This window comes from Bubalus kerabau, chromosome 11 (genome assembly GCF_029407905.1).
Source record: "Bubalus kerabau isolate K-KA32 ecotype Philippines breed swamp buffalo chromosome 11, PCC_UOA_SB_1v2, whole genome shotgun sequence".
Lineage (NCBI taxonomy): Eukaryota > Metazoa > Chordata > Mammalia > Artiodactyla > Bovidae > Bubalus > Bubalus kerabau.
This window is the reverse complement of record NC_073634.1, coordinates 43,523,782-43,549,816: the sequence shown is the minus strand read 5'-3', so window position 1 is coordinate 43,549,816 and position 26,035 is coordinate 43,523,782. Positions and strand designations below refer to the sequence as shown.

Sequence of the window (26,035 nt, the reverse complement as noted above, 5' to 3'; positions counted from 1 at the left end):
GCATTACTTTACTAGCATGTGAGATGAGTGCAATTGTGCAGTAATTTGAGCATTCTTTGGCATTGCCTTTCTTTGGGATTGGAATGAAAACTGACCTTTTCTAGTCCTTTGGCCACTGCTGAGTTTTCCAAATTTACTGGCATTTTGAGTGCAGCGCTTTCACAGCATCATCTTTTAGGATTTGAAATAGCTCAACTGGAATTCCATCACCTGCACTAGTTTGTTCTTAGTGATGCTTTCTAAGGCCCACCTGACTTTACATTCCAGGATGTCCAGCTCTAGGTGAGTGTGAGTGATCAGACCTTTGTGATTATCTGGGTCTTGAAGATCTTTTTTGTACAGTTCTTCTGTGTATTCTTGCCACCTCTTCTTAATATTTCTGCTTCTGTTAGGTCCATACCATTTCTGTCCTTTATTGAGCCCATCTTTGCATGAAATGTTCCCTTTGTAGCTCTAATTTTCTTGAAGAGATCTCTAGTCTTTCCCATTCTACTGTTTTCCTCTATTTCTTTGCACTGATTGTTGAGGAAGGCTTTCTTATCTCTCCTTGCTATTCTTTGGAACTCTGCATTCAGATAGGTATATCTTTCCTTTTCTCCTTTGCTTTTCGCTTCTCTTCTTTTCACAGCTATTTGTAAGGCCTCCTCAGACAACCATTTTGCTTTTTTGCATTTCTTTTTCTTGGGGATGGTCTTGCTCCCTGTCTCCTGTACAATGTCACAAACCTCAGTCCATAGTTCATTAGGCACTCTATCTATCAGATCTAGTCCCTTAAAATCTATTTCTCACTTCCACTGTATAGTCATAAGGGATTTGATTTAGGTCATACCTGAATGATTAGACATTATTAATAAAGGAAAAAGTCCTAAAGACAGGACGGCAAAAAGGACTAATAACATACAATAGTAAGAATTAAACTGGCAGCAGATTTATTGAAAGCAAACACCAACAAGGCAAAAAGAGATCAGTATTTTCAAGAAATTCAAGGGGAAAAGTGTGAACTATATATTTTAAATCTACCCAAGGTATCCTTTAAGCATTAATACTATTGAGAAACATCTTATACATGCAAGGGAATGCTATATCCATCAGCACTTCTTGAACAATCTACTAGAAGATTAGCTTCAATTAATCAAAAGGTGAGTAACTCTGGCAAAAAGACAGAAGGGTGAGCACTTAATATGCTATTGCTAAGATTAAAAAACAAGGGAGGGATAAATGAAGAATATACAAATAACATATGTTCTGACAAAGTAGTATGACTTCAAGACAACAGTAAGGAAAGGAAAAAAATAAAATAAGGTAACTGATAGTGAACTTACTAAAGTTGTGGTTTAAAAAAATGCCACAAAAGACTGTCAGAGGAGTACTAAAAAATTAAATAGAGAGGAGTGACTCAAAGCATCTTTAAAAGGTATAAACACCAAGATTATGATAATAACAAAAATACAAACTTTGATAGACTCCTCCCTGCAAAAAAACTTAAATGGATAGTTCAGTTCAGTTCAGTTGCTTAGTCACGTCCTACTCTTTGCGACCAGGCCTCCCTGTCCATCACCAACTCCCAGAGTTTAAGACCAAAGAAAATACATAAGAAACACAGAAAACATAATTATGATTATTTACCAAATAGTACAGCAATGATCCTTATAAAACAGAATTTATTAGAGAATCAAGGAGACAAACACACACTGAAGGCTTAAATACCACTCTCAGTACAAAAGAGATCAAGTGGACAAAAACTAAGATACAGATCACATGAATAATATAGTCAGTAGGGAGATCTTCTGGATAGATACTAAACTTTACACTATAAAAATAGAGACTATCTCTTTTTCAAGAAAACAGGGAAGACTGACAAAAATTGATCCTGTTCTAAGTTGTGATAAAAGCTTCAGCGCACTTCAAAGAATAAAATTACTAAAAATAATACTCTGACCATCTTGTTAAAAGTGAACCAAAAAATTTTAAGAGGTTTTTCTATATGAAAATTTAAAATTCTTCTACTGAACTGTTTTGGTGAAGGAGAAATATAAACCTTCCAAAAAATAAAGACAATAAAAACACTACATATCAAAATCCATGAGGTACAATACAAAGCAGGAACCAGAGGAAAAATTGTGGCCTTAAACACCTACAGAAGTGAAAAATGTAAAAATGAAAATAAATGAATTAGATCCCAAATTGAAGGACAAGAAAAAGAACAAAAAGGTCAAATTAAAAGAGCAGGAGATACAACAAAGGCAAAGTCAGAAATTAATGATAGAAAACAACAATATATCTCATTAATAAGTCAAAATCCAATTTTGTTGAAAAATTAATATAATGGACAAACTAGCTATTTTCATCAAGGGGAAAAAAAAGAGAAAGCAAGAATTAAAACAACAACAACAACAACAACAACAGAAGGAAAACAAACACTGAAGTAGAAATTTAAAAGCCATAAACAATGACAATGCAGACCACGACAGAAATTAATTTGAAAAACTAGACAAAACCGAAAACTACTAAAATTGACCCAAGTAGAGATAAAGAGCTTAACAACCAATTTCCACAGGGAAAAAAATCAAGAGTAACAAGCAATATCCTCAGTAGAACCAGACAATTTCACATTAAAAATGCAAATGGTATCAATGTAATAGAAATAGTCCTAGAACACAGAAAATGAAGGGAAATCTCAAATTCTTTTTATGAAGTCTTTTTATACCTGAATATGATAAAACAGATAATTACAGGCCAGTATCACTTACAAATACCAATATCAATAAAAACTACATAAAATATTAGTGAACAAACTTCATTTCCATATTTAGTAAATAACATACAATAACAAATGAGATTTATTCCTGGAAAGTAAGGTTGGTTCACTATTAGAAGAAAGGCAATATATTATGCCATATTAACTGACCTGAGAAAACCATGATCATTTCAATACATGATAAACAATCATTTGACAAAATTTAATACTCATTCCATAAAAACAAAACACCCATTCAAGAACAGAGTAATAGGTGATTATTTCCTTCAGTTCAGTTCAGTTGTTCAGTCGTGTCTGACTCTCTGCGACCCTATAGACTGCAGCACACCAGGCCTCTCTGTCCATCACCAACTCCCAGAGTCTACTCAAACTCATGTCCATTGAGTCCTTGATGCCATTCAACCATCTTATCCTCTGTCACCCTCTTCTCCTCCCGCCTTCAGTCTTTCCCAACTCTTTTCAAATGAGTCAGTTCTTCACATCAGGTGGCCAAAAGATTGGAGTTTCAGCTTCAATATCAGTCCATCCAATGAATATTCAGGACTGATTTCCTTTAGGATTGAATGGTTGGATCTCCTTACTGTCCAAGGGACTCTCAAGAGTCTTCTCCAACACCACAGTTCAAAAGCATCAATTCTTCAGCACTCAGCTTTCTTTATAGTCCAACTCTCACATACATACATGACCACTGGAAAAACTATAGCTTTGGCTAGACGGACCTTTGTTGGCAAAGTTAGGTCTCTGCTTTTTAATATGCTAAGTTGGTCATAACTTTTCTTCCAAGGAGCAAAAGTCTTAATTTCATGGCTGCAGTCACCATCTGCAGTGATTTTGGAGCCCTCAAAAATAAAGTCTGTCCCTGTTTCCACTGATTATTTCCTTATTATAGCCATAAAGACATACACACACACTCACATGCACACCTTAGTCCTAAAGCCAGTATCGTATTTAATGAGGTACTACTTTTAGGCATTTCACTAAGATCAAGAAGAGAAAAAGATGATCATGACTTTTACTACAATTTACCATATACTGGATCCATGTTAGGCAAAACAACTCAGAAACATAAGAACTGGAAAAGAAGGAAAATTACATTTAGTTGCATATGATACAACAATTTCCCAAGAAAACCCTGGACAATCACTATTAAAACCACCTCCAACAAATTTAGTAAATTAACAGAATATACCATGAATGCTCAAAAATCAGTATCTTCCATATATACAAACAATAATCACTCAGAAGAAACAAATGCAAAAACTGATGGAATTCAAAAATATTCTTTGTTATTGAATAGAACATCTATACATCATAAAGATGTCAGGTATTCCCTAAATTAATTTTAAAAGTTTTAACAAAATTTCAATGAGAACACCAAGTATTTTTTCAAATGAAGCTACACAACAGAACATAGAAAAATATGAATAGCTAGACTAACACTGAAAAAGAAACTCTACAAGGCACTACCAGACCTACCAGATATTAAAATACATTACAAAGCCTCAGAAATTAATGCACTAGGATGGGAATGAAGCGCAGACATCAAATCAGAAAGATCCAATGGAAGTACATGAATAAACTCAAGTACATATGGAAATTCAGTATATAACAAAAGCGGTATCTAACATCACTGAAGCAAAGTTTTGCTTTTTAAAAATGGCTTATAGTTTATAGAACTATTATAAAATAGTTCCAAGTTTTTGAAAACTTGGAAAATCATTTAGGAAAAGATAACATGGGGTTGACACCTCCTGTCATGTAAAAGAATAAACTCTAAGTGAATAAGTGATTTAAATGTAAAAAATGAAACCATATAATAAAATTCATATAAACCTGTTTGTAGAACAAGATGGGCTTCCCTGGTGGCTCAATCGTAAAGAACCCACCTGCCAATGCAGGAGACTCAAGAGACACATGCTCAATCTGTGGGTTGGGAAGATCCCCTGGAAAAGGAAATGGAAAAGCACTCCAGTACTCTTGCCTGGGAAATCCCATTGATCAAGGAGCCTGGTAGGCTACAGTCCATGGGGTCGCAAAAGAGTCGGACACAATTTAGCAACTAAGCAGCAAGAACAAGGTTACTAACCATGACTCAACATCCTTAGTAATGAATGACTGGTAAATTTGACCACTAAAAATTTTAAAATTCATCTTCTACATGGAAATAAAACAACATAAGTATAATCAAAGAGCAAAAATCAAATTGGGAGAAAATATCTGCAAAATATGTAATAGATGAAAGCTGATATAATTCACATCTAAAGAACTCTTCAAAATCAAGGACTAAAGACAAAAACATATCAGAAAAATGGGCAAAAGACATGAGCAAACTATTCACAATAAATAAATAAATATTTTTTATTATAAATAAATAAATAATATAAATAAACCAGTTTAAAAACTGGTTCTTTTTACTTATGGCAAAGTGAAAGTAAAAGTAAAAGTCACTCAATCCTGCCTGACTCTTTGTGACCCCATGGACTATACAGTCCATGGAATTCTCCAGGCCAGAATACTGGAGAGGGTAGCCTTTCCCTTCTCCAGAGGATCTTCCCAACCCAGGGATTGAACCTAAGTCTCCCACATTGCAGGTGGATTCTTTACCAGCTAAGCCACAAGAGAAGCCGACTTATGGCAAAGTGGGAATAAAATGGCTGGATTTACACTCCCACTGTAGGTGGGATAAATAAAATAACAACTTAAAAACACCCTGCTACTAGGGGACGTCTCTCATGGTCTAGTGGTTGAGAATGTACCTACCTATGCATGATGTGTGTTTGATCCATGGTCTGGAAACTAAGATCCCACATGCCGGAGGGCAGCTGAGCCCCCATGTCACAACTACTGCAACCTGTGCAACCTAGAGCCTGTGCTCCACAAGAGAAGCCACTGCAGTGAAAAACCCACACACCGCAACTAAAGAGTAGCCTATAGGCAGCAGCTTCTGCTTCTGTTAGGTGCCTACCATTTCTGCCCTTTATTGAGCCCATCTTTGCATGAAATGTTCCCTTGGTAGCTCTAATTTTCTTGAAGAGATCTCTAGTCTTTCCCATTCTATTGTTTTCCTCTATTTCTTTTCATTGATCGCTGAGGAAGGCTTTCTTATCTCTCCTTGCTATTCTTTGGAACTCGCATTCAAATGGGTATATCTTTCCTTTTCTCCTTTGCTTTTTGCTTCTCTTCTTTTCACAGCTATTTGTAAGGCTTACTCGGACATTTTGCTTTTTTGCATTTCTTTTTCTTGGGGATGGTCTTGATTCCTGTCTCCCGTACAATATCATGAACCTCTGTCCATAGTTCATCAGGCACTCTATCAGATCTAGTCCCTTAAATCTATTTCTCACTTCCACTGTATAGTCATAAGGGATTTGATTTAGGTCATACCTGAATGGGTCTAGTGGTTTTCCCCACTTTCTTCAAATCTGTCTGAATATCAATAACCTCAGATATGCAGATGATACTACCCTTATGGTAGAAAGTGAAGAAGAACTAAAGGGCCTCTTGATCAAAGTTGAAAGAGGAGAGTGAAAAAGTTGGCTTAAAGCTCAACATTCAGAAAACTAAGATCATGGCATCCGGTCACATCACTTCATGGCAAATAGATGGGGAAACAGTGGAAACAGTGGCTGACTTTATTTTTCTGGGCTCCAAAATCACTGCAGATGGTGACTGCAGCCATGAAATTAAAAGACACTTACTCCTTGGAAGGAAAGTTATGACCAACCTAGATAATGTTAAAAAGCAGAGACATTAATTTGTCAACAAAGGTCCATCTGGTCAAGGCTATGGTTTCTCCAGTGGTCATGTATGGATGTGAGAGCTGGACTATAAAGAAAGTTGAGCACTGAAGAATTGATGCTTCTGAACTGTGGTTGTGGAGATGACTCTTGAGAGTCCCTTGGACTGCAAGGAGATCCAACCAGTCCATCCTAAAGGAGATCAGTCCTGGGTGTTCATTGGAAGGACTGATGTTGAAGCTGAAACTCCAATATTTTGGCCACCTGATGCAAAGAGCTGACTTATATGAAAAGACCCTGATGCTGGGAAAGATTGAGGGCAGGAGAAGGGGACAACAGAAGATGAGATGGTTGGATGGCATCACCGACTCAATGGACATGGGTTTGGGTGGACTCTGGGACTGGTGACGGACATGGAGGCCTGGTGTGCTGCAGTTCATGGGGTCGCAGAGTCGGACTCGACTGAGTTACTGAACTGAACTGAACTGATAGGCAGCAGCAAAGACCAAGCATCACCAAAAATAAATAAATAACCTATATAACCTAAATAACCTTCAATATAACCACACATCTACTATAATGGCTTAAATTTTTACAACTAATGAAGCCCAAATGGTGGCATGTAATAGAACAGCTGGAATTATCTACATTGCCTTTGGGAATATATTATGGTACAATCACTCTGGAAAACAATGTGGCTATTTCTTTTAAAGTCATACATACACATTCACATGGGGCTTCCCAGGTGGCACTGGTGGTAAAGAACCCACCTGCCAATGCAGGAGACTCAAGAGGCACAGGTTTGATCCCTGGATTGAGAAGATCCCCTGGAGGAGGGCATGGCAATCCACTCCAGTATCCTTGCCTGGAAAATACCATGAACAGAAGAGCCTGCTGGGCTATGTTCCAAAGGGTCACAAAGAGCTGGATACCACTGAAGCGATTTAGCACACATACACGTTCACACAGTCTGAAAATTCCATGCCTAGTTATTTACCCAGAAGAAGTTAAAATATATAACCTATACAAAAACCTGTACGTAAGTGTTTATACACCCTCATTCACAGTTGTCAAAAACTAGAAACAATACAAATATCTATCCAGAAGTAAACAGGAAAGAAACTGCAATAGTTTTTAATGGACTACTACCTATCATTAAAGAGGAATAAACTACTAACGAACTACAGCATGGATCAACCTCAGAAATATGCTAAGTAAAGGAAACCAGACACAAAGAGTAAAAACCTGTAAGTCCATTTATATGGCATTGCTAAAAACATAGGGAAAAAAAAGCCTGAAATCATTGCCTCGGTAAGAGAAGGGGACTGACTGAGGATGACAGAAATGCTCTATGTCTTGTGGTGCTGGTTATACAATATACATGTGTAAATACACATCCCACTATATACTTAAGATGGATTTTATTGTTTATAAATTATATTTCAATAAATCTAACCTCAAAAAAGCAGGCACACTTATAAAGGCTTTTAATATATATTTCCAAATTGCACTTCCATTAACTTGATTTCATCTCCTACTCGCATTTAATTTACATTCCCATTGGCATTCTACAAGTGCCTGTACCCTCATCAGCCTGAATGTCATCCGATTATTATTTTAGACTTTTCCTATTTGATAAGTTCTTGTGAAATGTTGCCTCGTTGTTTTATTTGTACATCTCTCAGTTGTTAGTGATGGGGAACTTTTTTTCATCTATTTCTCAAACAGTTCTATTTCTTCTATGTTGTTCATTCTTTTTAATCATTGTTTTAAGAAACTATTTGTTGTTTTTTATTTTAATTTTTTTAAAACTTGCTATATATCCTAAAGTTTGTCTGTCATAAATACTTCTCAGCTTTTCATTTGCCTTTCCTTTTCCAATTTTTTAAAATATACAGACATCTTAAAATTTGAAATTTCTCCATATTTTCTAAGATTTTAGGGGTATTTTTATTAAGAAACTTCTCTCTTCATGTACAGTTCAGTTAAACACCCAGCTAAATGCTATTTTTTTATACACTCCATTTTTTAACTTTTTAAATCTCTGCTGATGCATTGGCTGTTAGTGACATGTGGCTTATAAATTTAAATCAATTAAAATTAAGCTGCCTCCCTAGGTTTTTTCTAGATGTACAGTTTCAAGTCTTCCAATTAAGTCTTTGAACAATTTTGAGCTTATTCTTGTATATGGTATAAGAATCCAAGTCCACTCTTTTGCATGTATATATCCCATTTTCCCACCACCATTTATTGATGAAACTCTCTTTGCCCCATTGAATATTCCTGGCACCCTTGTCAAAGATTAACTGATCATATATGCATTACTCTCAATTCTGTTCCATTGCGCTGGGTCTGCTTTTATGCCAATAGTATACTGCTTTGATTACTAGAGCACAGCAATATAGTTTGAATCATGAAGTATAATGCCTCCAGATTTGTTCTTTCTCCAGAGTGCTTTGGCTTTTCAGGGTCTTTTTTGCTTCTATACACATTTGAGGACTGGGTTTTTATTTCTGTAAAAAATATCACTGGACCTTTGGGAAGGACTGCACTGAATCTGTACACTGCCTTGGGTTCAGTTCAGTTCAGTTGCTCAGTTGTGTGAAACTCTTTGCGACCCCATGAATTGCAGCACGCCAGGCCTCCCTGTCCATCACCAACTCCCGGAGTTCATCCAAACTCATGTGCATGCTTTGGGTAGTATAGACATTTTAACAACGTTAGTTCTTCCAATCCATGAGCACTGGTTTTGGCAATGATTTTTTTGCAACTGAAACCAAAGGTATAGGTAAACAAAACCAAAAATATACAAGTAGGACTACATCAAATGAAAATGATCCCCCATAGCCAAGGAAATCATCAACAAAATGAAAAGGCAACCGATGGGATGGGAGAGAATATCTGCAAACCACATATCTGCTAAGGGTTAACATCCAAAATATACAATAACCCATAAAACTCACTTGCAAGACAAAATAAATCAATTAAAACACAGACAAGGGAACCTAGAGAGACATTTTTTCCAAAGAAGATATACAAATGGTCAATAAGTGTATGAAAAAATGCTCAACATTATTAATTATCAGGGAAACGAAAAAGCAAAACCATAATGAGACATCACCTCATACCTGTTAGAAGGCTATTACAGATAGCAAATGTTAGTGAGGGTTTGGAGAAAAGGGAGCCCCTGTACAACTGTTGGTGGGAATGTAAACCAGTACAGTCATTATGGAAAACAGTATGTGTGTGCATGCATGCGTGCTCAGTCATCTCTGATTCTTGCAACCCCATGGACTGCAGCCCACCAGGCTCCTTTGTCCACGGAATTTTCCAGGAAATAATATTGGAATGGATTGCCATTTCCTACTCCAAGAGATCTTCTCGACCCAGGATCAAACCTGCATCTCTTGATGCAGGTTTGAGTCTCCTGCATTGGCAGGCAGATTATTTACCCACAGTGCCACCTGGGAAGCACAGAAAACAGTATGGAGCGTCTTCAGAAAAAAAAAAAAAACAAACATTAAAAACTGAATTACCATATGATCCAGCAAACCACTTCTGGATATATATCCAAAGGAAAAGAAATCATTATCTTGAAGAAATACCTGTATTCCCCTGTTATTGCAGCATTATTAAAAGTAGCCAAGACATGTAAACAACCTTAGTGTCTACTGATGGATAAACAGATAAAGAAAATGTGCTATATACATGTACAATCAGTCATAAAAAGGACAGAAATACACAACTTGCAACAACATGGATGAACCCAGAGGACATAATGCTAAGTGAAATAAGTCAAGACACACTGAAAGACAACACTGCATGATCTCACTAACATGTGGCATATACAAAAAGTAACTTATAGAACGAGAGTGTAGACCAGTAGTGCCAGGGGCTGGTGGGGGAGGGAGCTGGAAGAAATGGAGAGAAATTGGTCAAAGAGTACAAACTTTTAGTTAGAAGATGAGTAAGTTCTGGGGATCTAATGCCCAACACGGTGACTATATACTTCAAATTTTTTAAAAGAGTACATCTTATGTGTTCTCACCATAAAACAAAACAAAAAGCAACTATTTGAAGTGATCGATGTGTTAATTTGATTAATCATTTCACAATACATATGTATAATAAATCATCACTTTGTGTACCTTAAAAATTCATGTTGTGCAACTTAAACATATGCAATTTTTGTCAATTAAATCTCAATAAAGCTGGGGAATACCAGACCACCTGACCCGCCTCTTAAGAAACCTATATGCAGGTCAGGAAGCAACAGTTAGAACTGGACATGGAACAACAGACTGGTTCCAAATAGGAAAAGGAGTACGTCAAGGCTGTACATTGTCACCCTGCTTATTTAACTTCTATGCAGAGTACATCATGAGAAACACTGGGCTGGAAGAAGCACAAGCTGGAATCAAGATTGCCAAGAGAAATATCAATAACCTCAGATATGCAGATGACACCACTCTTATGGCAGAAAGGGAAGAGGAAGTAAAAAGCCTCTTGATGAAAGTGAAAGTGGAGAGTGAAAAAGTTGGCTTAAAGCTCAACATTCAGAAAATGTCCCATCCGGTCCCATCACTTCATGGGAAAGAGATGGGGAAACAGTGGAAACAGTGTCAGACTTTATTTTTTTGGGCTCCAAAATCACTGCAGATGGTGATTACAGCCATGAAATTAAAAGACACCTGCTCCTTGGAAGGAAAGTTATGACCAACCTAGACAGCATATTCAAAAGCAGAGACATTACTTTGACAACAAAGGTCCGTCTAGTCAAGGCTATGGTTTTTCCAGTGGTCATGTATGGATGTGAGAGTTGGACTGTGAAGAAAGCTGAGTACCGAAGAATTGATGCTTTTGAACGGTGGTGTTGGAGAAGACTCTTGAGAGTCCCTTGGACTCCAAGGAGATCCAACCAGTCCATCCTAAAGGAGACCAGTCCTGGGTGTTCATTGGAAGGACTGATGCTGAAGCTGAAACTCCAATACTTTGGCCACCTCATGCGAAAAGTTGACTCCTTGGAAAAGACCCTGATGCTGGGAGGGATTGGAGGCAGGAGGAGAAGGGGACGACAGAGGATGAGATGGCTGGATGGTATCACCGACCTAATGGACATGAGTTTGAGTAAGCTCCGGGAATTGGTGATGGGAATTGGTGACAGGGAAGCCTGGCGTGCTGCAGTCCATCAAGTCACAAAGAGTTGGAGACGACTGAGTGACTGAACTGAACTGAACCAGGTCTCAGTTTCCTCATATTAGTTCAAAAAGTGAAAGTTGCTCAGTTGTGTCTGACTCTCTGCAACCCCACTGACTAGCCTGCCAGGCCCCTCTGTCAATGGAATTCTCCAGGCAAGAATACTGGAGTGGGTTGCCATTTCCTTCTCCAGGGGATCTTCCCAACCCAGGGATTGAAGCTGAAATCTTCTGTGCTGCAGGCAGATTCTTTAACATTTGAGCCACCAGGGAAGCCCTACTTATTAGTTTAGTGCATTAAATTAGATAAGCAAGATAAGATAAATTATAACACTCATCATGTTAAGTCCTCATTTGCAAACTCTTCCCAGTTAGGAGTTTGTTTTCTGAATGTCTGTCTCAGTACGGTACTTTGAGGATCCTTACTGAAGGCAACAGTTTAATACTGTATTTACCCGATCTGGATTTCTGTAACCCAAGAGTAGATTTGCTGCTTTTATATCACCGTGAACATATTCATTTTCATGTATATATTCCAGAACATCCAACTGTGAAAAGAAATATATACAGTTATACTGATGTCAATTTAGAACTCATGATCAACCTGAACATTTTGAATAGAAAATAACACTTTTTTTTCATATTAACAATGACAAAGTGATGTATTTCCCAATTGTGCATTTATCTATTCTAAAATTATCACATGTTCTGGTCGTGCATCCTGGGGAAAAGTTGCATAAAAGGATCCTTGAACACCAAATGTTTTAATGTTTTAAGGGCACCTCTGATGGAAAGGAAGCCAAGACTCAGCAATACCTGTGCTACACTCCCGACAGTCTGATGCCCAAATCTTCTGTCCAAAGAGGAGAAACATGGCAAAATTGGAGAACTGAAGTGAAATAATCATGACGCCCACTCAGCAAAACACCATGTCCATTACCACAGAGAAAGCCATTCTCCCTCTGTACAGCAACAGAAAACATCTATGCTTCCTCTCTGAAGCCCTTGAGACTTGCATGTTACCTACACCTAGTGCTCAAAAAACATTTGTTGGCTGGCTAGAGGATGAGTGGGAAAATTAATGAAGTCTATTTGCCACATCCCAACCTGGCAGGGGTAGTCGCATTCTATCTAAAATGGAAAAAATAAAATGAAGTTTAGGCAAACCAAAAACCAACAAGATAAGACAAATTTGTGGTATAAACAAAATGTGTGCATGGGTGCTAGTAAGATTTCATTGCTTCTTATTTGGCAAAGTATATACTGATATTATTCACGGCCACATTAATGACTACCACCATCCCAAACTCATAATAAAAACTTTATAGCACCCCCTTATCACATGTGTAGTATGGAAAATAATATATTTTGCCATACTTTGCATAGTCATAAAAATAACTGACAAAGAGAGGTTATTCTTATAGCAATGCAAGCTTGTCCTGGTATGTAAAACAAAGCTGTGAGGGAAAAAAAAAAAAAAAAAATCAGACAGTAGAACCAAAGCCTAATTGAGTTTGTAGTGCCAAACACAGCACATTCTGTCACTTACAGAGCCCACTGTTATCAATTTCACCAAAATAGCATCTACTCTCAATAACTGACATTTCTAGGGCAATAATCCTTCATTCTCTGATAATTCCACAAAGGGCAACAATTTGTATGTTGTAACAAGTAAATAATCTGAAAATGGAGCATGGGAAATAAGTCATTCTTTCTTACCATTCGGATACCTAGCTGCAAGACAGTTGACTTTTTAAAAGTACCATTCTGGTCTGAGATCTTCTGCAAATCTATTCCCAGTCTTTCCATTACCATAAATCTGTAACTATAAGAAGGAGAAGTCAAAAGGAGATGTTAAAATGGCAATGCAGAAACGGTCCATTTACGAATTTGAAACAACGGAAAAATGCCCCCAACCTAACAGTGAAGAATGATCCAATCTGAACTAACTGAGAATGAATGCATATTAATAATCTTGGCCTTTTGCAGAAACACATTACTAAGTATTTACTTTGCAGACAGTTTCTGAGTAGAAGAGCAAGCTGTGCTGAGCCACTTACATGGTCTTAGATCATGAAAAGAGGAGTCCTTCTAAATTAGTCTTGAACTTAATTTGATTCTACTACCTTCTTGACATAAGGCCTTGAGCAAATTATTTTCCCATACAGAATATTTTATTTACATTTGTTTCTTGACCTTATAAAATCATATTTACTTTCTCTATACATTTATAAACTTGTGTTTTTTTAAAAAATGCACTTCTTCCTTTTCTTTTCTGTTTCAGACCTCCTCCTCTTCTTCACTTCCCTTCACTTACATACTCACATCAGCCCCTGTTCTGTATCTATGTAGCCACACACAAAGGCATATAGAAATTTTTACATCTGTTTTACAAAAATGTGATCTTCTTATAAGAACTTTTTTGCATCACACTTTTTTCAATAATACCTCATTGAAATCCTTCCAAATCAACTGGTAGTGCTCTAACTGATTTCTTTAATGGGCTGCACAGTATTATATGGTATGGATGTACCATTAAGAAAGGGGAAATGATGGGATATCACTTCTAAAATAAGATTATATAAGGACTGTGACTTTCTTCTTGGATGCATACTCTTGTGTGTGCTCTTTGTCCTCTCTTTCAATTACTGGAAGCTGGCTGCTATGTCTTTTTGACACTCAAGCAGCCAACAGAGAGACCTACATAGTGAGGAAGTGAGGCCTGCCAACAATCATGAGTGAATTTAGAATCAGATCTTCTTAGGCCTGCCAATAGCCACATGAGTGAGCTTCCTCAGTCAAAATGACTAGAGCCAGAAGACATCTGACTACATCCTCATGAGAAGTCCTGAGCCAGAACTATCTAGGGAAGCCATTTTTATATAGATAACTGACCTACAGAAACTAAGATAATATTAGTTTGTCATTATAACCCACTACACTTTAGGTAACTAGCTATATAGCTACAAATAACTAACAGATCACATAAGAAATAGTTACAGGACAATATCTGATTATAGTAATTCCATTTTACCTTTTTCCCTTGAATTCAGTTATGCCAGATCCATAAAACAGAGGAATTCCCAAATAATCAAGCTTTTTGAGTTCTATCCATTTTTTGACTGTAAAGACAAATTTAATAGGAAAAAAGTATATATTTTTAGAAAGGTATCTCTTACATTTGTGTAGATGCTTAAATTTATTTAGCTAACAAATAGAAATTAGACCTTCCTAAAAATATTTTTTTAAAAATCAAATATATCTAGCTAACAGTTTCAAATTCTATTTATTGCAATAATTAACAGATAATATTAAATACATAATACAGATTTCTAACATTTAAAAAGTCATAATCACTATACTCAATACTCTAATACTCTATATGTAAAAAGAATCTAAAGAAAGTACAGAAGAAACTAATACAATATTGTATATTAAATATACTCCAAAAAAATAATAGTAAATAAACAAATAGAATATGCAACAAAAACAAAAATAGTCATAGTCATAAAATTCATCGATATCATTTATTGCTTCTCACCCTTTTAGCTAAGATCAAGTGTAGTATGGGGGCTTCTCAGGTGGAACAGTGGTAAAGAATCTGTCTGCAATGCAGGAGACACAAGAGACACAGGTTCGATGCCTGAGTCAGGAAGATCCCCTGGAGCAGAAAATGGCAACCCACTACAGTATTCATGCCTGAAAAATTCCATTGACAAAGGGGCTTGGTGGGCTAGTCCATGGGGCTCTCAGTCGGACACGACTGAGCAACTGAGGACACACTATTTATCCAAATGTTCCTATCCATTTGGAGAAGGCAATGGCACCCCACTCCAGTACTCTTGCCTGGAAAATCCCATGGATGGAGGAGCTTGGTAGGCTGCAGTCCATGGGGTCGCTAAGAGTCGGGCACGACTGAGCGACTACACTTTCACTTTTCACTTCCATGCATTGGAGAAGGAAATGGCAACCCACTCCAGTGTTCTTGCCTGGAGAATCCCAGGGTCGGGGGAGCGTGGTGGGCTGCCGTCTATGGGGTCGCACAGAGTCGGACACGACTGAAGTGACTTAGCAGTAGCAGTTCTATCCATTAACAAAATTCATTCCCTTATATGCTTGTTAAATTTTTAAATTAAAAAAAAATATGATAACTACCAAAGGAGCAGTAGAAAGACAGCTTTTTCTTTCTTATTACTGAAAACCTAAAACCAGAGTAGCAAAAAAAAAAAAAAAAAAATAGGGGCTTCACTGGTCACTCAGTGGGAAAGAATCCACCTGCCAATGCAGCAGACACAGGTTCAATCCCTGGTCCGGGAAGATTGCACATTATTGCAGAGCAACTGAGCCCCTGCCTCACAACTACTCAGCCCATGCGCCCCAGAGCTTATGTTCAGCAACAAGAGAAACCACCACAATGAGAAGCCTGTGCTGTGCACTGCAACTAGAGAGTAGCCCCTGCTCACTACAACTAGAGAAAAGCCCAAACAGCAACAAAGACCTGGCAGAGCCAAATATTAATAAGATTTTTTTAAAAAATAGAAATTGGTCAGGAGAATCATCTTACTCTGAAACTATATTGTACAGAAACTGTTTTGATTAAATTTTGTTTAAAAAAAAAAAACAAATTCACTTAAAAAATCAGGCAGCTTATTTAATTTTTCACTTTTCTACCAAATATGCTTAATGTTTAAGACAGCTCTACTGATAAACAATGAAGTTTAATGGATTCTATTTGTCACTCTGACATAGTTTAAGCAGTTAGTAAAGACTACAGTCTTGATGTTCAGAAGGTTTTATTAAAGAAAACAAAGTTAATTATTGAGGTGAGACTCATCATTCTTTTTCCTAAACATAATGTAAATGACCTTGATTATACAGGCATTGCTCATATCAATTTCCTTCAAGCTTTACAAATCCATCTGTATCATATAGTTTTTACAAAATGCTTTTATTCTTCTTAGCCTTGCTCATATTTACTTCATAGTCTAATCCTCTAACTAATAGTTCTTACATCTGATATTCAGCTCCAATTAATTTTCCAACATAAAAATTTTCAATATTTTTAACTTATTTTCTAAATCATTTTAATGTTTATAATCATTTTCATATGCTTTGGCCTAATCTAGTCTATGGTCATTCCTTTAATTTATAATCTACTGCCCTTTTTAATGTTTTTTCTTTATATCCTTTCTATCCAATGGTTTTTTGCAAAAGAAATAATTTCATTCTATCTTTTACACCTCAAGAACTCTTGGTGGCTTCGATCAACAATCCAACATTTTATGTAAGGTAACAAATAACTTCGATTTGAAATATATAACCCATTCTGTACATATATCACTATTTATATACCTCTGTCATTTTTACATAACAAATAACTATCATTTTACAATAAAATTTTCTAATTGAAAAAAATTTTCCATAAGGCCAGAAAAAGACAAAAATACTAACTCCCACTTAGCAAACATATATATAGAAGTAGCTTACTTTACTTATTTTACTTACTACAGTCTTTTTTTGCTGCTCTTTGATAAAATTTAAGTTCTGAAAACAATGGGCCATTCTCTTGATATTCCTATAAAAGAAAAGAACAATTGATTTTATTAGAAAAAAAGTTTTAAAGATGGAATTGGTATTTCAAATGTGAAAATACGAATATACATATATAATAAATAATAGTACCTGAATCACAAAAATCTCAAGATTTTCTCACTAAATAAAGAATCTCATTTTTAACATTTTGTAATGGCATCACTATACAGTCTTACACATGAAAGCAGTCTTCTTATGGAAAGAACTTACTAAAAACACTGAGAATTGTACACTGTACATACACAGACACTCTTGTGTTCAGTTCAGTTCAGTTCAGTCGCTCAGTCGTGATCGACTCTTTGCGACCCCATGAGTCGCAGCACGCCAGGCCTCCCTGTCCATCACCAACTCCCAGAGTTCACTCAGACTCTCGTCCATCGAGTCAGTGATGCCATCCAGACATCTCATCCTCTGTTGTCCCCTTCTCCTCCTGCTCCCAATCCCTCCCAGCATCAGGGTCTTTTCCAATGAGTCAACTCTTCGCATAAGGTGGCCGAAGTACTGGAGTTTCAGCTTTAGCATCATTCCTTCCAAAGAAATCCCAGGGTTGATCTCCTTCAGAATGGACTGGTTGGATCTCCTTGCAGTCCAAGGGACTCTCAAGAGTCTTCTCCAACACCACAGTTCAAAAACATCAATTCTTGGGCACTCAGCTTTCTTCACAGTCCAACTCTCATATCCATATGTGACCACTGGAAAAACCATAGCCTTGCCTAGACGGACCTTTGTTGGCAAAGTAATATCTCTGCTTTTCAATATGCTATCTAGGTTGGTCATAAGTTTTCTTCCAAGGAGTAAGCGTCTTTTAATTTCATGGCTGAAGTCACCATCTGCAGTGATTTTGGGGCCCCCAAAAATAAAGTCTGCCACTGTTTCCACTGTATCCCCATCTATTTCCCATGAAGTGATGGGACCAGATGCCATGATCTTCATTTTCTGAATGTTGAGTTTTAAGCCAACTTTTTCACTCTCCTCTTTCACCTTCATCAAGAGAATTGTACACATACACAGACACTCATGTGTACTAACATGCAAAACATGGTGGATACACTGCAAACTACCTTGGTGGTTCATTCATACATGATACTTTTACTGAGTTTCTCCTATATTTCATTAATTATACTAGGCACAGGGGGTGCAATCACAAACAAAACCTCATTCCTGCCATTATGGACTTCACCATCTAGAACAGAGAGGAAAAGAGAAGGAGAAAATAGATATCTAGATAAGATACAAGGATGATAAATGTCAATGAAGAACGTCAATGAAGAACAACAAAATTCCCTAGTCTTTAAGTTTTTATAATATAAAAATATATAATAATGTTTGTTGTGTTGATCATAAAATCATGAAGACTAAGATGAGAAACATTTTTACAAAAATTAAATAAAACAGAAAATAAAAAAGTCAAATGTATGTGAAACATAAATTTAAGAGCAATACTTACCACTTTTATTACATGCCTTGCATCTTTATCTGGTTTATTTGTGGGGAAAGCTGCAAAACAAAGACAGTGAGGGAAAAAAAATGGTTGTTTCCAATTCCTGATTGTTTACTATGTCCCCAGACACTGTGCTAAGAACCTCTTATGGTACCACCTGTTTTATACAAGATCTTTCTTAAGGTTTAACAAGTTGAATAATCTGCTCACTAAGTAGCAGACTGGGGACTGAAATTCAAATCTGACACCATAGCCTACACTCTTTACCATAAGCCATATTCAAATATGCAAACATGGAAACCAGTAGATTATATTAATCATATAGATCCAAATGCAGGGGAAACTATTTTCTAGACGTACAGCATTAAACCCCAAAATGATATACAGTATAATCTATTCACTCCATTTTGCTAAATTAAAATCTATGATAATTCAAAGTGAAAACTGATTCATTGTAAGTAGAAACTTCAAAACAACTTTTACTTGGCAAAATTCTAAAGTAAATCAAGTTTGAAGAGAATAAAGCCTTTAAAAAGAATCATCTCCTGAACGTAGCAATCAACTATTCCTAAATTAAAGAGTATGTATCTCATTATATAAGCTCATTTCAAATTCAAGTTATCTTACTTCATTTATTACTATTTGTATTTTAGATATAGTAATCCAACTTATGAAAAGTTCACTGATGAAATTCTTAAACCAAATCAATCATTTCACCTACATTATCTAAATTAAAAGATTATTTTGTTTTCAAATCTTAATAAGAGAAGTTGACATATATATTTATTTGTATTGTGAAGGTTTAGAATTTTGTCATTCATCTATTTACTCTTCATTGATCCCTTTATCATTCAACTAACAAATATTTATCAAGAGGCTAGCATATTAGGAAAGTAAAGGTAAAAAGGTCAAACTAATATTAAAAACTTAGATTGAGAATAAGATTAAATTTTTCAGGTGAATTTTCAGTGTATTTACCAAAATGCTGTGTCCTTTCATCACTACTAACATTAGCCCCTTTCTCCTACCTATCACCTTGTCTTTTCTCTACTGTATTACTTAATAGATGCAAAAAATGTTATACATTTACTAAAGTTTATAAATTCTCTTTCACAATTAAGCCAACTCATGCACAATTTTCTTAATCAATTTCCAAAAACTTTGATGTTAGCAATGCTCTTAGTCAGTTGAAGAAATTATTTCAATTTTAGTTAAACTGTGAAGCCATACCTCTTCACAGTAACAAAGAAACTAAACTTATTTACATCTTTATTCACATAAAAGTCATTACATTTTCACCCATGCAGTAGTCCCAAGGGAAGCACAGGAAGAATGAATTATCCATACCTAGGAAACAAAATACTGAAGTAAGTCTATAAAGGGGTCCAGTTCTGACAGAAGAAAAGATGAGGAAACCCCTTCCTCCTCCCACTCTATGGCAAACTATTTTTACCAGTATGGTACCCAAGCCTGAAGAGAAGTAATTCTGCCCTAACCCTGGTCTACTCAATACACTAATTGACACTAGGCAATGGTCTTTAAAACACGACCAGGAGCTGACTAGGGCTCAGATCATGAACCCCTTATTGCCAAATTCAGACTTAAATTGAAGAAAGAAGGGAAGACCACTACACCATTAAGGTATGACCTAAATCAAATCCCTTATGATTATACAGTGAATGTGAGAAATAGATTTAAGGGACTAGATCTGATAGATAGAGTGCCTGATGAACTATATACAGAGGTTTGGACATTGTACAGGAGACAGGGATCAAGACCATCCCCATGGAAAAGAAATGCAAAAAAGCAAAACAGCTGTCTGGGGAGGCTTTACAAATAGCTGTGAAAAGAAGAGAAGCAAAAAGCAAAGGAGAAAAGGAAAGATATAAGCATCTGAATGCAGAGTTCCAAAGAATAGCAAGAAGAGATAAGAAAGCCTTCCTCAGCAATCAGTGCAAAGAAATAGAGGAAAACAACAGAATGGGAAAGACTAGAGATCTCTTCAAGAAAATTAGAGATACCAAGGGAATATTTCATGCAAAGATGAGCTCAATAAAGGATAGAAATGGTATGGACCTAACAGAAGCAGAAGATATGAAGAGGTGGCAAGAATACACAGAAGACCTGTACAAAAAAGATCTTCAAGACCCAGATAATCACGATGGTGTGATCACTCACCTAGAGCCAGACATCCTGGAATGTGAAGTCAAGTGGGCCTTAGAAAGCATCACCATGAACAAAGCTAGTGGAGGTGATGGAATTCCAGTTGAGCTATTTCAAATCCTGTAAGATGATGTGGGTGAAAGTGCTGCACTCAATATGCCAGCAAATTTGGAAAACTCAGCAGTGGCCAGAGGACTGGAAAAGGTCCATTTTCATTCCAATCCCAAAGAAAGGCAATAACAAAGAATGCTCAAACTACTGCACAATTGCACTCATTTCACATGCTAGTAAAGTAATGCTCAAAATTCTCCAAGCCAGGCTTCAGCAATACGTGAACCGTGAACTTCCAGATGTTCAAGCTGGTTTTAGGAAAGGCAGAGGAACCAGAGATCAAATTGCCAACATCTGCTGGATCATCAAAAAAGCAAGAGAGTTTCAGAAAAACATCTATTTCTGCTTTATTGACTATGCCAAAGCCTTTGACTGTGTGGATCACAAGAAACTGGAAAATTCTGAAAGAGATGGGAATAGCAGACCACCTGACCTGCCTCTTGAGAAACCTATATGCAGATCAGGAAACTACAGTTAGAACTGGACATGGAACAACAGCCTGGTTCCAAATAGGAAAAGGAATACATCAAGGCTGTATATTGTCACCCTGCTTATTTAACTTATATGCAGAGTACATCATGAGAAATGCTGGGCTGGAAGAAGCACAAGCTGGAATCAAGATTGCCAGGAGAAATACCAATAACCTCAGATATGCAGATGACACCACCCTTATGGCAGAAAGTGAAGAGGAACAAAAAAGCCTCTTGATGAAAGTGAAAGAGGAGAGTGAAAAAGTTGGCTTAAAGCTCAACATTCAGAAAACTAAGATCATGGCATCTGATCCCATCACTTCATGGCAAATAGATGGGGAAACAGTGGAAACAGTGGCAGACTTTATTTTTTGGGGCTCTAAAATCACTGGAGATGGTCATTGCAACTATGAAATTAAAAGACGCTTACTCCTTGGAAAGAAAGTTATGACCAACCTAGACAGCATATTCAAAAGCAGAGACATTACTTTGCCAACAAAGGTCCGTCTAGTCAAGGCTATGGTTTTTCCAGTGATCATGTATGGATGTGAGAGTTAGACTGTGAAGAAATCTGAGCACCGAAGAATTGATGCTTTTGAACTGTGGTGCTGGAGGACTCTTGAGAGTCCCTTGGACTGCAAGGAGATCCAACCAGTCCATTCTAAAGGAGATCAGCCCTGGGTCTTCTTTGGAAGGAATGATGCTAAAGCTGAAACTCCAATACTTTGGACACCTCATGCAAAGAGTTGACTCATTGGAAAAGACTCTGATGCTGGGAGGGATTGGGGGCAGGAGGAGAAGGGGACGACAGCGAATGAGATGGCTGGATGGCATCACCGACTCGATGGACTTGAGTTTGAGTGAACTCTGGGAGTTGGTGATGGACAGGGAGGCCTGTCGTGCTGCGACTCATGGGGTCGCAAAGAGTCGGACACGACCGAGTGACTGAACTGAACTGAATGGTCTTTGCTTCCTGAGGTAGAAGCTGGTAGAGACTCCCTGCTTCTATTCTGAAAGCTAGTGGCCAGAAAAGCAGAATATAAGAAACATAAAAGCCCAAAAAGAAAACCAGAGTTTTAATTTGATATGTAACTTATTACATTGCAAGTGGGGAAAAAGATATCCAACCAGTCCAATGTCTTACTCTTTGCTGATTTCAATCCATATACCTTTTCCACTCTATAATCTGAATCTTCTCTTCATATGATTTCACATGAACATAATTATGTGCTGACATACACTTGAATCATTCCCACACTTGTCATTTGATAGCTATACAATATTCTCTATAAACTTCCAAGTCAGATTATATTGGAGGGCCTAAATTAAAAATCAATTGACCAGAAGGCTCATGGAGATGGACAGTGAACAAATAAATTGCCTAGTGATCAAGGAGGTCTCATTATAATAGTCAGTTAATTAATTAAACAATTCTACTGTAAACTTCCCTGGTGGATCAAATGGTAAAACATCTGCCTACAATGTGGGAGACCCAAATTCTATCCCTGGGTTGGGAGGATCCTCTGGAGAAGGCAATGGCAACCCACTCCAGTACTCTTGCCTGGAAAATCCCATGGATGGAGGAGCCTGGTAGGCTGCAGTCCACGGGGTCGCTAGGAGTCGGACACAACTGAGCAACTTCACTTTCACTTTCATGCACTGGAGAAGGAAATGGCAACCCACTCCAGCGTTCTTGCCTGGAGAATCCCAGGGACGGGGGAGCCTGGTGGGCTGCCGTCTATGGGGTCGCACAGAGTCAGACACGATTGAAGTGACTTAGCAGTATATTAATCTTTTATCTATCTTCTTTGTGAATTGTAACTTTTATCATTAGAAATATTCATCTTTGTTTCATTTAAAAATAAATAAAATTTAATTAAAAAAAAAAAAAAAGTAGTTTCACATCCTCATTTAAATTTCTGAAGAGGTGTCTAATGACCTGAAAAGGGATGCATTATACACATACATGGTATTTGCCTTCCTAGCATCTCTTTTCTATCCACTGGAAACGTTCTCTGATTTTTCCTTTGAGGAACCCAACCTCAAACTATCTGTGTAGACCTAGTAGGGCTGCGATCATAGTGTATCCTCCCTTACATTCCAGAGTTGGGCACATGACCAAGCCTGGCGATCTAGAATGTACACTGGCCGCCATAACTAGTTCAGAAAAAGCAAAGTGCTCAACTAGGTGGAAGAGTCTTCCATAGCAGTTGATGTAACTAAGTAACACAAGACAGATGATAAACTTTAAGGATACCAAAATCTCAGAAATATCAGTGATCACTTTTCTCCAGTAAATGGAAAATAAAGCCTGAAAATAAAATCCAGAACTGAGAAAAGTAGGGTTAAGACAGGGAGAGAGAAAGAGCCCTAGTGACACTGCATAAGCCCTGGAGTCACTCATACCTAGAGCCAAAAAAGCCCTGTACTTCTCACTTACAAGAGTTAATAAATCTCTCTTTTGGTTAAATTCATTTGAGATTCTGAAATTGGCAACCAAAGACTTACACAGACTGCAACAATTGAGTGTTCCATATGTAAGATTATTTTAAAGGTACTGTGTCATAGTTTAATGGGCAGTGTCAGGCATTACATATAAAGTAGATCTTAAATAAACAAAAATAATTCATGAGGAAGATAATTATGAACTTTCAAGCATCTAGTAGAGACTTAGGGTTTCCCAGGTGGTGCTAATGGTAAAAAAGCTGCTTGCCAATGCAGGAGACATAAGAGACAGAGTTCAATCCCTGGGTGAGAAAGATTCCCTGAGGGCAGGCATGGCCACTCGCTCCAGTATTCTTGCCTGGAGAATGCCATGGACAGAGGAGCCTGGTGGGCCACAGTACATATGGCTACAAAGTATCAGATATGACTGAAGCAACTAGGCAGCACACTCAGTGGAGACTTAATATACATATATAAAATGATGATGTACATTATAATCAATAACATCTTTGATTTTTAAAAAATGTCAACAATAATAATACATTTGAGTAGATTAAGCTCACCAGCTAAAGAAACTTTAAGGTTGTTAAAAAATAAATAAATGTATACTATTTATAAGACAACTAAAACATAGTGATGCAGAGAAACAAAATAAAAAGATAAGAAACTAATTAGCTGAAATTAGCTGAAAGAAAGCTGGAAAAATCATGGAAGATTTTAATACAATTTTATATTGTATATGCAACCAACAAAAATAAATTGAAACAATACAATTAACAGTTTTTATCTAAAGGCCACATTAAAATAAAGAATATATTTTCTTTTCAACCTGACATAAAACATTTTTTTAACTGCCCATACTTTTACCAAGAAAGCAGGCTTCATCACCAATCAAAAGACAGGGTGATTGAATGGATAAAAAAATAAAAAGGACCCAACTACATGACATCTACAAGAGATTTGTTTCTGATTCAAAGACATACAAGATTCAAAGTGAAGGGGTGGAAAAAGATGTTCTATGTAAATGGAAACCAAAAAAAAGCAAAGGAAACTACACTTATGTCAAACAAAATATATTTTAAACCAAAAACTATAACAAGAAACAAGTAAGATCATTATATAATGATAAAGGGATCACTTCATCATGAGGATATCACAATTGTAAATATCTATGTACCCAAGATAGGTGAACCTAAATATATAAAGCAAATATTAACAGACCTAAAGGGGGGAATAGCAATAAAATAGTATAGGGCTTCAATACCCTACTTTCAACAATGGATAGATCATCCAGATAGGAAATTAATGGGGAAATAATGGATGTAAACTAAACATTATATAAGAGAAATCTAATAGACATACACAGAAGAGTCCAACAACAGCAGCAGAATATATTCTTCTTAAGTACACAGGGAAGATATTTTCAGGCTAGATCATGTTAGGTGATGAAGCAAGTTGTAACAAACTTAAGAAATGAAATCATACAAAGTATTACCAAGTGCCTTTTTGGACCACAATGATACAAAATTAGATATCAATTACAAGAGAAAAACTAGCAAATTCACAAATATATGGAAACGGGAACAATATACTCTTTAACAATCACTGGCTCAAAGAACAACTTTTCAAAAATAAAAAACAAAAAACAACTTGAGACAAATGAAAATGGAAACAAAATGTATCAGTACTTGTGGGTTACAGTTCTAAGAAGGAATTTGTAACAATAAAGTTTTATACTATGAAAAATGAAAAATCCAATATATATTCTAACTTTACATATCAAAGAACAACATTAGTAGAAAAAGAAAATAAAGACCAGAATGGAAATAAATGAAACAGAACTAGAAGGACAATGGAAAAGATCAATTCAGACAAAGACTACATGAAAATTACAGACCAGTATCTCTGATGTGGAAAATTCTGAAAGAGATGGGAATACCAGACCACCTGACCTGCCTCTTGAGAAATTTGTAGGCAGGTCAAGAAGCAACAGTTAGAACTGGACATGGAACAACAGACTGGTTCCAAGTAGGAAAAGGAGTTCGTCAAGGCTGTATATTGTCACCCTGCTTATTTAACTTCTATGCAGAGTACATCATGAGAAACGCTGGACTGGAAGAAAC

At 36.7% G+C, this 26,035-nt stretch overlaps 1 protein-coding gene across 3 annotated transcripts in view; it reads right to left on the bottom strand.

Moving 5' to 3' along the window:
• Positions 1–26,035, bottom strand: part of VRK2 (VRK serine/threonine kinase 2) — a 108,611-nt gene that overhangs the window by 57,388 nt on the left and 25,188 nt on the right. For all 3 annotated transcript variants that reach the window (XM_055540169.1, XM_055540168.1, XM_055540167.1), the window contains exons 3-7: positions 18,730–18,779; positions 17,196–17,265; positions 14,725–14,812; positions 13,410–13,515; positions 12,146–12,238 (exon numbers count right to left, since the gene is read on the bottom strand). In XM_055540169.1, coding sequence (XP_055396144.1) covers positions 12,146–12,238; positions 13,410–13,515; positions 14,725–14,812; positions 17,196–17,265; positions 18,730–18,779 — 407 coding nt within the window. The remainder of the gene's footprint in view (positions 1–12,145; positions 12,239–13,409; positions 13,516–14,724; positions 14,813–17,195; positions 17,266–18,729; positions 18,780–26,035) is intronic.